We start from the raw sequence: 12,143 nt of genomic DNA, 5'->3' as shown, positions 1-12,143 counted from the left end.
CAGAGAAGCAAATTCATTTGGTGACTTACTTCAAACAGGTGGATACAAAAACCCTGCTTTCTGCAAGGCAAATACTGCAAGCCTTGGGGTTCATGGCCTCCTGCATTCTTCTAATTCCATATGCAAGACTGCATATGAGGAAACTTCAGTGGTACTTAAAAAGTCTATGGAGTCAGCATTGTCACAGCCTGGAAACAATGATTCCTATTGTACCTTGCCTGCAACTAGAGTTCCTATGGTGGGCAGACGCCTGCCACCAAAACAAGGGACTGCCATTCACACCACCGCCTGCCACCCAAACCCTAACTACAGCCAGATCAGACTATGCTTGGGGAGCACATCTGACAGGGAAGTGCATTCAGGGCAGATGGAGCCCAAATCAAATGCACCTTCATATCAATCAAAAAGAAATGCTAGCTGTACAGAATGCACTGACAGCCTTCAAGGACTACCTTCATCCAGGACAACTAATGATAGACAGAGAACACCATGGTTATGTGGTACATAAACAAGAAGGGGGGTGCACACTCCTACCCCCTTTGCAGACTAGCCATTGCATTGTGGAACATGGCCTTGACCTTTCAAGTACAACTACAAGCTCAGTTCCTGCCAGGAAAGCTGAATACTCTTGACAGATGAACTAAGCAGAAATCTCATGGACCCACACGAATGGAAACTGGAAACACAGATTTTCAACATGTTGACACGCAAATGGGGGAGCCCAGACATAGATCTTTTTGCCTCACCCCAGAACTATCAGTTGGACAAATTTTGCACAAGAACTCATCATAAAATAGCCTGGAAAGTGGATGCTCTATCCTTCAGCTGGAAAAAACCTATCAATTTATGCCTTTTCCCCTCTGCCTCCCCTCTGCTCTCCAAAGTTCTACTAAAAGTCAAACAGGACAAACCAAAAATGATTTAGACTGCTCCAGACTGGCCTCACCAACATTGGTAACCACTCGTGTGCAATGTGTCGCACCTTACACCGTGGCACCTGCCTCATACACCTTACTTACTGTCTCAGCAGAACAACCAAATTCTGCACACTCTGCTCCCAACTTTGAATCTTGCAGCATGGCTAATCACCTAAATTCACCCTTACCATCCCTCAGCAAACCTGTGATGGATGTCATTTTGGAGGCAAGAAGGCCTAGTACTAGAAAATCTTATGCTGACAAATGGAACAGATTCTGTGCCTGGAATCAGTCTCAACTGATAAGCCCAGCAGTGCCCAACATTCCTCAGATTTTATAATACTTAACTGAGATGCTTCACAAGGGCCTATCCTTTTTTCCATAAAAATCCATGACAGCCATTTCAGATCATTACAACACATACCCTCCCCTCTTCTCTCATCCTCTGCTAAAGCATTATCTCAGAGGGGCCAAAAACTTAAGACCACCCAGGAGAGTTCCAACCCCTGCCTGGGACCTCAATTTTGTATTGGAAAAACTCACTCTCCCTCCTTTCGAGCCAGCTGTTACTGCAGACTTGAAATTTCTCTCCTGGAAAACAGCTTTCCTTTTAGCAGTCACTTCAGCTAGAAGGATTTCCGAATTACAGGCTCTTATGGCAGTGGAGCCTTTCATCATTTTTCATGTGGACAGGGTATCTCTCAGGACCAATCCATCCTTCATGCCTAAGGTGGTATCCAGTGTGGCTCTTAATCAGGCCATTCATTTGCCAACTTTCTTTCCCAGTCCATAGAACAAGGGGGAGTGGATTCTGCATTCATTGGATGTACACAGACAACTTAGATTTTACTTAAACAGGATAAAATCTCAAAGAAAATCTGAACAACTGCTGGTGACATTTGCTGCAGGGGCAGAGGGAAAGGCTATTTCAAAGCAAACCATTTCCAAATGGATATGCCATTGTATTTGTTTCTGCTGTATGCACCATGGAAAAACTATCCCCCAGGAGATCAGATCCCATTCCACCAGGGCTGCATCTACTTCAACAACCTTTCTCAGAGGTGTTCCTACCAGGGACATTCTAGAAGCTGCTACCTGGAGCTCATTTCATACTTTCATCAAACATTACCATTTACCACTTTTCTCTAAATCCAGAGCTGGCTTTGCCACTGTTGTCCTGCAGGGCCTTATAGCTGGTCCTAATGCTGTATAATTCCATCCACCCAACCATAGCTTTGGGAATCTACCCAAATATAATGACTGCAACAGTGAAACATGAAGAACATAGTACAGTTGTGTACACTTACCATAAATGTAGATGTTCGAGTGTATTCACTGTTGCAGTCCTGGTTACCCCTCCCTCCAGCCCCCTATTATTTGTCTGGCTATACCTCTACTTTCTCTCACTGTGCTTAAAAGTCCTTTTGGTTGGAGGAATATTTTTTGTGTTTTTAATTTTATTTGCTCCCCATTTGGGGGGCACCTGACATCTGGGGCAAGAACAACTAATGTAATGGCTTCGGCTGCATGTTTTATACCCCTGACGTCACGGAAGAGGAGACAGCAACCGACGCAGGACCAAAGACTTTGTTAATCAGGTCGACTGAGGGCAACCTGCCAGCAGATTACCCAAATGTAATGACTGCAACAGTGAATACACTCGAACATCTACATTTATAAGTGTACACAACTGTACTTTTTATAACCAGCCTAAACAAAAGGGGTGCTAGTCTGATCATTCATGGCTTGTTGACTTGAGTCTTCAGTCAACACTCAAGAGAAAAACTTGCTGTTCTGTGCTTATGTTGGAGTTACCAGATAAATTAGAACATATCTGAGTTGCAGTATAGTTGTGTGATGTCCTCTATTGCATTAGATCGAGTTTATTCTTTCATTTATTGTGGGAGCATCTTCCTTCCCTCTTTTTAAGTTAGTTTTCCTTAAATTTATTTTCTATTTTCTTGGTGAGGTGGTTGAATGGTGGTTGAAAAGATTCTGTGGCCTAGGAAACCTTTGTGCAGGCCAGGAGTTAACCATGGAGATGAATGTAGAAAGTTAGGGCAAATCCTTAACAGGAGCATATTTCCCTTTTTTACTTTGTACTCTAGTGTTTAAAGCTGCATGGCAATTTTCTCATGATTGTGTTCTTATATTTGAGAGTAGCATTTCTGTGTGCTATTGGATGCTGTGGTTGCTGCTGTTATTTTGGACCTTGGGTAGGTCAAAAACAGTTCTCTTAATTCTTAGAAAAAGTTACTGTTCCATTACAAACTCCCATATTTATTGGGGTTGTGAGCAAAGAAATCAACATATTTTATTGTGTCCTGAGTTAGCTTGCATTGCTATTCTTGACAGTCATGATAGCCATTGTGGGGCTTTGCACGGAGGAGTTCTACACTGCTTAATAGCATTTCTCCTTTACAAAGGTTTGCCACCCTTGTGTTTTGAATTACCAGAGAGACAAAAATGGAGTCAGAAAGTGTTGCTATGGTGTCTCACTGAGCCTTGACTTTTACCTTAAAGCGAATATATGTCTACAACTACAAACACATTGTTTACTTTCCTTTGGACAGGTGCACCTTGTCAGCCAGGCAAACCCGTGTAAATAATTAGTTGGCTGTGTAGTGTTCTTCTATCAAAAGGTCCCTAGCTAATGCTAAGGAGAATTCTATCACTGTATTGGCAGTCTCTTGTTACATACCTTAGAAGTGTGTCTGCAGGTGGCACTTTGCAGCTATAACTGTGCCTGTGTGCAGACCTTTACTAAGCACTGCATCCTAGAGCTGCATTCTGGGAGTGAAGCTTCTTTTGGGAGAGCAGTGCTTGGGGCATATTGTTCTGATTCCCTCTCATAGGCTCATCTGCCCCTTCCTTTTGCTTTTTCTTTTTTTTGTTTTAGTCGTTGCTTGGTATTTTTCCCAAGTATGTACCCACTACAGAAGTTCTTCATAGAGTAGATACAAGTACTCATCATGGCTACTGATCCTTGTCAGAGACCTTCAATGCCTTTTTTCCAACCCTCCACCCTGCTTGATGTTTGAATTCTGGCAAGTCAGTGCTATTTCAGTTGGACTGTGTAATGCAGATGAAATCTCCAGGTTTTGTTTTGTGTTCTTGTTGTTTGAGCAACATTTTCCCCTAGCAGATAGTACCTAGTCTGAGGACATAATTAACTCCGGCCATTAATGTAGGTATGCTCTCTTGCCAAGGTGCAGGGAATGTAACCTGGACCAAAGGGAGTATGGCCTTATGATCACAGGTTTAAAGAATGTTTGTTGTAAGTGCACTTGAAGGCTATAAAGAATCATGATCTGAAATATTTCCATATTATTATTTTATTTTGGTACTTTTTTGCAGATTGGAAGGAATATCTCAGTGAGTAGGCTGAATATAGAAGATTTGTTGAGAGCCTTTCCTCTTTATCTTGTTGTCTTTGATTGTCATCGCGGCACAGTTGTTCCTTTTTGTTGCAGGAGATCTGCACTGATTGACATCTGAAGTGAATGCTTTTAAAGATAAGGAGTTTTGCATTATTTCTGTTGTACTGAGCTTTTTTCAAGTCCTCTGTAACTTTCAAAAAATGAAATGTATTGTCAACTGTAATGTATTGGAGGTTTCTCATATGGACTCAAGCAGATAATTTACATGTACCTCAAAGAATGAATCCAACTACTTTTTAAAACGTTCTTTATCACAGAGGATGCGGTTGGACTTAAAAGATGTGTTACCTTCTACTCTTATTGGTTTTGTTTATCTTCTTTGAGAAGATTTAAGTAAAACTCATGTGTACTTTGCTCTGTGTTAGTCACACCTTAGATCTTTTGTTATGTCAGTTGTGCGATCATTTACCTTCAATACAAGTATAGAAAGCAGTTGAACTTTCTTGCACTGTATTTGTGAAGCAGACCATGGATTTGCACTTAAACAGAGATGCTTTATGGTGAACTAAGGGTCTGATTCAGGTATGTATGCTCTGCATATGAAGTCGCTTCCATATCCAGTTTTTAATCAGCATGCATCTCTTGGTGTGGCCATGAAAGGGATTCAACTTTAACAAGCCTGAGTGTTGCTTTTGTGTTTAGGCACCTGTAACTGTATTGTTAGCACCAGGAAGATGGCTTTAAAAATGTCTATGTACCAGAGGTCTTTAATTCATTTTACTTGCTATATTAAACAAAATTGGCTGTTGCATTGACTGTTTTCTTCCTGCAGCCATTGAGTTTAATACTTACAAAAAAATTCTGAAGAAGTTTGTAATAATTTTTTTAATGGAGAAATCCCAGAATTAGCAACTGTTGAAGTCCAGCAAAAATATGTAACACTACACTGTGTGCTATTCTTCAGTTGTTTTTTATGGATAATTTGGAATCATAGTCATTTAAATATGCATGCTTTTGTGATAATTTAGAAGAGCAAAAGTTCTTATATGAAACCATGGTACTGAAGCAGGGAACAGTTGATTTAATAAGTATAAAGCCTAAAGGTATTAACTAGAGCAGCACATGCAGTGTTGAAGAAATCACAACAGAAGCAGCTGATGACAGTTGTAGCAGTTTGATAAAATGCAGTAAAGTACTTGGAAAGCATGACTTATAGTATACTTGGAGAAAACCATAAAGACAAGGACAGATTGTGGGAAGGTATGCATCATTAATAGCATCAACAAGACCTTTACTTGTTTGCAGATGAAAATTGAAGTAGGTTAAATAAGCTTACTTTAAAGGTTATGAGTGACCCATATTTTGAGTATTTGGGACTGTAGATGACAGTGCATCAGGAAATGTTAAAAAATAGTAATACTGTACCTTTTCTACCAGTAATTTGAACTGAATAATAGATGGTCCCATTAAGGGCAAGGGTTGCCATAATGTAGAGCAAATTACAACTAAATATAAAATTATATTGACACTTAAAGCTTGACGATCCTGCGAGCATGTGCTTGCATTGATAGTAGGGTCATAGGTAAGTACGAGGCTAGCTGCCCTTGCGGGCCATTTAAGCCTCTCCAGTTTCCCTTTTTATGCTGAAATTAACCTATGCCATTTGGTTAGAGATTGGCTTTACCCATCTCATGGTTGCTAATTATATATTACCCATAAAGAGAATAAGTGTGGTCATACTGCAGGTAATGTGAAGGAATGCATGCATGGGATAAAACATTTAGTGTAACTGCTTCTGTGCATTAGTAGTACCGGGACAGTCCTGGGGTAAATCTTCTGTTTCCCATACGTAGATCCAGGTTGCTCTTGTCTAAGGACAGGGATGAACTTTGGTTTATGTAGGTGGGGAATCTGTTCCAGAGCAGCAGTATCTGTGCCTCTAAACTGTTCTGTTGATGTTGCACAAGAGATTTAGTTTCCTAGACAAAGTATTTCTGATGGCATTTGACTTGCTAATATGCAGTTAATCCATGGGTTGGAGGATGCCTTGTATGCCAGATACAGGTCACGTTGCAGCAATCTGTAGGATACTGAGTGTAGTGATGGGACATGTCCATGTAGGACATGTTGTTTTGGCCTTGTATCCTTTTAGTAAGGTATCACTGGGGGTGTTTGTTATTGCATGTGTCTGGACAGATACATGCCAAAGGGGACATTAAATTCAATGACTGGCCTAATGAGGGCTGAGTAAAGAGGGACAGTGACATCATTAGATGTGGACACAACCCCTTTGTTCATAATCTGTGCAGTATAGAAGGACATTCTTACAAGACTGGGCACATGTTGATCAAAAATTAGGTCACTCCATACATATGTTCCCAGCTCCTGAAGAACTGGGTCAGCTCTTAGGGGTGTATTATTAATGTGGTAGTCTCTTGAGGTAGATGTCTTCCCAAAGGATACAGTTATGCTTATTTTGGCATTTAATTTCATTCCATGATTTTGACACCAGTTATTTATTTGGGACAAACCTTCCTGCAAGATGGCTAAGTCATTTGGGGATTCATTGACTGCTGCTAGCTTAAAGTCATTTGCAAACCTGGTCAGCCACAGCCTTTTGATATTTGCGTTTACTTCAGGAAAGTAGATACCAAACAGATGTCATCCCAGCTCAGACCCTGGGGAACTCCACTGGTGTCTTGTCTCTTTGTGGAACTAATGTCTGCTATTTTGAGTTCCTGTGTCCTTTCTGTGAGCCAGTTGCCAATCCAATAATGTTTGGGAGTATACTGGTCTTAGAATAAAATCAGGTAAAAAGAGAAAAGTTTTCATTTTTAGTTTTGAAGTATAGCAAACATTTGATATTTTTTCCTTTTATGCCTTTATTTTGTTGCAGCTACGACCAGCCCTCTCTCTGCATTGTACAGCATTGTCCGGAGTCTTCTTGTTGTAGCCCTTCTTTATGGTTTCTGCTGTGGCGCAATTGAGGTATCTGAGTTTGTTACACTTAAGAAATGAAACAGTGATTCTTTACAGATTAATGCTGTCTGGTGTGAATACATAGATTATTAAGTTTACATCTTATTTAGTATGATGTAGAGGGCTGGTACAGTCACACCATATCCAGTTTAAGTAAGACTAGTTTCTGTTTTAACTGCCAGTAGAACATTTTGTTGATGCCGAATGTGCCATTTTAAATTTTTAATTTTGAGTAATTGACCAGATGTAACACCACAATCCCAACTTAAGTTATGGTATAAACCTGAAGTCTTCAGAAAATGTGCATCCACATAGAGATGCATTGGCATCTGCCAGGCTCATTTGACTACATCTTTGACTGAGGTTTTAAGAATTAGTAATCTTTGTAGCTTGACTTTTATTTTACCTGCGTTTCACTTTAGGTTATGTGGTCATCTGTTGAAGTGTCCAGGATTTACTGGTCTGTGAAAGTCTAGCTTTTCCACATTATGAAACATTTAATTCATGGAATGTCCATCTTCATAGAGTAAGATAACTTCCAATGTTTCTCAGTCATCTGCCTTATAACAAAGAACTGAGTTTAGTGCAAGGAGAGTAGTGGAAAACAGAAGCTTAACTACTCCTGTAAAGAACTGAGTGCTGAAAAAGTAGAAATTGTTCAAAGAAACTGGGAGAGTTTGTTGTTCATAGGTTCATAGTGTTTACTAGGCCCATAGGATTACCCTGGCATTGTGCCCCCTTACCTTAGTTCCCACTGCCTCTGTCAAGTAGAGCCACTGGAGTTATCCCCGGGGTGAAATTTCTATTTCTCATCCAATCATCAAGATTTCTCTTGATGAAGGACAGCGAGGTGCTCTGCTTGACATGTATGGGAAGTCTATTCCATAGCATGGGCAGTCTCTGGGTTATGAACATCTCCCTCCAGTATGTTCTGTTGATTGTGGTAATGAGGTCTCTGGAGAGTGTGGTGTGGAGGGATTGAGATTTCTTTAGATTTAGCATTTCTGACAGAGATGGGTCAGACATGGCTTTGTAAGTCAAGCAGATATCGCCTCTAAGTAGGCGATATGAGACAGAGAATAGTTGGAGTTTTTTTGAGTCTGTCCATATAGAAAAGTGTTTATCTTTTTGAGGTACTTTTGCGGCCTCTCCTGTTGTTGCAGGTGTTTAGTGAGGTGCATGCCAAATGAGGCATTGTACTCAATGATTGGCCTAATGAGGGAAGAGTAGAGGGAGACATTGGCCTCTTTCTATCTGGATGCAAAACCCACTTGCCACACAGAAGGACTTTCTGACCATAGTGACAATGTGGTAATCAAAAGAGAGGTTGCTGTCAACCTGTGTTCCCAGATCTCTTATAATGCCTTCTGTGTTCTGTGGGCTACCATCAGGGTGGTAATTCATGGGAACCAGGTTTTTCCCAAAGGGGATGACTAGACATTTTTTGGCATTGAGCTTAAGGCCATGGTTCTGACACCAGTCGTTGGTCTCAGTGAGGCCATTCTGTAGGATGTCAGCATCACATGGGGAGTTAATAATAGCTACCAACTTGCAATCGTCTGCAAACTTTGTCAGCCAGAGTCCCTTCATGTTGGCCTGGATGCCAGAGAAGTAGATACCAAACAGGAGAGGACCCAGGACCGAACCCTGTGCGACTCCACTCGTGACTAGTCATCAGTCTGACTTGGAGTTGGCTACTTTCACACTGTGGGTTGCATCTGTGAGCCAGTTTGCAACCCACCTAGTGATATAGGGGTTGATGCCTAGCTTAGTGAGTTTTTCTATGATTCCTGAGTGGGGAATGGTATCAAAGGCCTTGGCCAGATCAAGGTAGGCTGTATGAACCATCTTGCCTTCATCCACAGCTCTGGTGACTGACTCAAAGAAGTCGATCAAGTTGAGCAGGCATGATTTGCCCTTCACAAAACCAAACTGTGTGGGATCCAGAGTTTGGAGATTCCCTTTATCATTGTTTATTAGATCCATGATGATGCGTTCTGTAGCTTTGCATATTAGACTCATCAGGCTAATGGGGCAGTAGTTCCCAGGGTTTGTAGTCGCTCCTGCTTTGTGGAGAGGGATGACTGTAGCAGTGCTCCATTCGGTAGGGACAAAGCCTGAAGTGAGGCTGTGATTGAACAGGGCACCACAGGTGGGGTCCCAGTTCACTCTGTAGTTCATGTAGAATACAGCCAGGGATATTGTCAGGTCCCATATAAACTGTATTCTTGGCCTTGGACAGTGCTGTGTTAACCTGTGCAGCAGTAATACTAGGTGCCTGGCAGTCTACTGGTATTGTGATGGGTCCTTGGGGGGGTGGGGGTGGGGGGGGTAAAGTTGGCACTGAATCTGTCGGCCAGTATATTGGAAATATCTGTTGGTTAGGTATAGGAGGTACCATTGTGCAGTAGCTTAGAGCAAATCTGGGTATTGCTGTGGAGATTCTTTACATAACAATAGAAGGCCTTGTGGTTGTCTTTACTATCTGTTGCAATTCTGTTTTCATAGCTAGCTTTAGAGGATTTGACGAGGGATCTCAACTTTTTGTTGAAGCTGATAAGGGAGTTTTTCCAGTCTTGGGGCTTCATCTTATCCTGCATCTTTTCCTCCTCCTGTTGTAGAGTTTGTTTATGGCCGGAGACCACCAGATTGGCTTTCTTTTTTTGGAGGAGAGCATCTTGGTTCTATTGGGTATGGCGAGATACATGCATTTGTGTATGTGTTCGTACAGTGCATTGGTGTATGATTTCGGCGGTCATGCAACTATTCTCCATTTCATGGGTGCCATGAAGTTAGCCACCTCTGTTTTTAGGAGCCCAAAGTTAGCTTTGGAAATGGTGGTTAGCTTTGCGGCGGTGGTGGGAGGGATGTGGATTTCCAAGGTGATTAGTTTGTGGTCTGATCTAACCAGGGAGGAGTTGACTATTGGTGTAGAGCAACTGTCGCCCATATTAGTAATGACCACAGAAGTTTGCTTTGCATTTGTCAGTTAGGTGGCTGTTTTTAGATGTTAGGAAAGTAGTGTGTGAAGAGAGGTTCTGAATGCCTTAGTTTCACTGTATACATGGATTAACACAGTTCAAGTTTGCAGCACAGCAGTTCACAGCATCGCTGATATAGAGCACCATAAAAAGCTGTCCAGGACATCATGTGGTATTTTGAGCACCTAGCAGGTTAGTGTAAATGCATTTAACATAGTACTGTGCTGATAGATTAGAGTAAGTTAGCAGTAGGGGCAGTTAGTGTAGCAGACTGGATGTGAGAAGGTTTAACATGCAGGCTAGTAGTTAAGCTGGTGTTATCTGGTTTCTGCTGTTTCATGACAAAGGAATGCTTGGCTTGGTACGGGGAATGTTGACTAGGAAGTACAGAAGAGTTACAGTAGGAGAAGACTGCTACTTGTGGCAACAGAAGACTCATTGTGGATTCACGCATAGACTTGGAGGGAATTTAATAGTATGTAGGTATAAATTTACCCTAGCTGATAACATAAATAGACTAATCCATTGCATCCTTTTCAGTTACACAAGATGGCCCTTGCAACACCAGCTACTGACCAGACATGACAACAATAATCCAATTTCTGCAGCAGTGGGGGATCAAACAGCAAGTGAGAGTATTGTTAAAATTAGAAATTAAAAATAATAGTGGATTCATTAATGCAGAGCTAATATAATTAAACAATATTACCTCAGAAAAAAATTACAATAGGTATCTCCCTGAAAGGAATTGCACCTTATGTTCTTAAAAGGAAGGTTCACCTAGAAGTAAGATATAAAAAAAGTTTTCCTTGAAGTTTGATATTTTTTTTGTATAGAATACTGTTTCTGTCACATTGGGTGTTTATTGTTTTTATTGTAATTTTTGTTGCATCCCAAAATGACCTTGTACTGCATGATTTTATTCTTCCTTCTGTGTTAGTTCCACAGCACAGTTTTGTCCCATTAATATAACTTGACCTCGATGTAATAAATCACAACAGTATTTTTGTGAATCACAGAATACTTGTACCATCTTTGAAAACAATGGCAGTGCCCCCTTTAATACTAATTTGCTTTGACTTTTACCGTCAGCTTCCAGAAGGCAGTTTGCAGTACATAAGAATATTTCAAACAAAGTAGTTGAATTGTAGGGTTTGTTGTTTACTCAGAACTGTAATGCCTAGCAAGTTTTCAGGCTACCCACTGTTTTGCTTTGGTGTGAGAGTTGCCTGACAGTTGTGTAGCAACTCCACTAACTTATCTGTGAGTGACTGTTTACATGTCATTGACTTGGTATGGCAACTTCAGACAACTTCAGGTGTCATATCAACAGTGACAATCTGGGGCCATTTGGGTGGTGATGATGATGTTAATTATAAATAATAGTCATCATCATAATCTTCACTGGCCAAACATGAGAGTATGTAACTGTTTTTTTTGTAATTTTGAAGAATAACTGATACCTTCTTTTCATGTCAAGATACTTCAGCAACTGAATTTCAGAAAAAGTTCTATGGCACCTGTATGCATGGTTTATAGTACTGAACTGAGATAATCTAGAGGACATATGCTACTAAAGATGTGAAACTATGGTTGGTGACCAACACTGAAAACTAGAGGGATTGCGGATGACCATGTGTCATACAGGCTAGATAATGTGCAACTAGTACAAAAGATGAAGAGACCTTTGTGATGTATGCAGGGGAAAATGAACATTTAAAAAAATCTGAAAGGTGCTAGCCAGTTCCATTGATATAGATGGATAAAGCCCTGATAACTCAGGTGACCCAAATTCAGTTAGTAGCTCTGGTTCCTGCTGGAGATCACCTGAAAGAAGAAAAGTGATGAGACATTGCCTTCTCACCTCTTTGGTGTGGGGGAGGGGG

General features: G+C 40.9%; 1 protein-coding gene across 2 annotated transcripts in view; it reads left to right on the top strand.

The window, feature by feature from the left end:
* Positions 1-12,143, top strand: part of PCNX3 (pecanex 3) — a 2,517,385-nt gene that overhangs the window by 1,305,932 nt on the left and 1,199,310 nt on the right. For both annotated transcript variants that reach the window (XM_044060478.1, XM_044060477.1), the window contains exon 16: positions 7,194-7,285. In XM_044060478.1, the coding sequence (XP_043916413.1) occupies positions 7,194-7,285 (92 nt within the window). The remainder of the gene's footprint in view (positions 1-7,193; positions 7,286-12,143) is intronic.

The sequence above is a fragment of the Protopterus annectens genome, chromosome 2.part0 (assembly GCF_019279795.1).
Source record: "Protopterus annectens isolate FY-2018-M chromosome 2.part0, PAN1.0, whole genome shotgun sequence".
Lineage (NCBI taxonomy): Eukaryota > Metazoa > Chordata > Ceratodontiformes > Protopteridae > Protopterus > Protopterus annectens.
The sequence above is the reverse complement of the archived record's forward strand: the minus strand, read 5'-3'. Positions and strand labels throughout refer to the sequence as shown.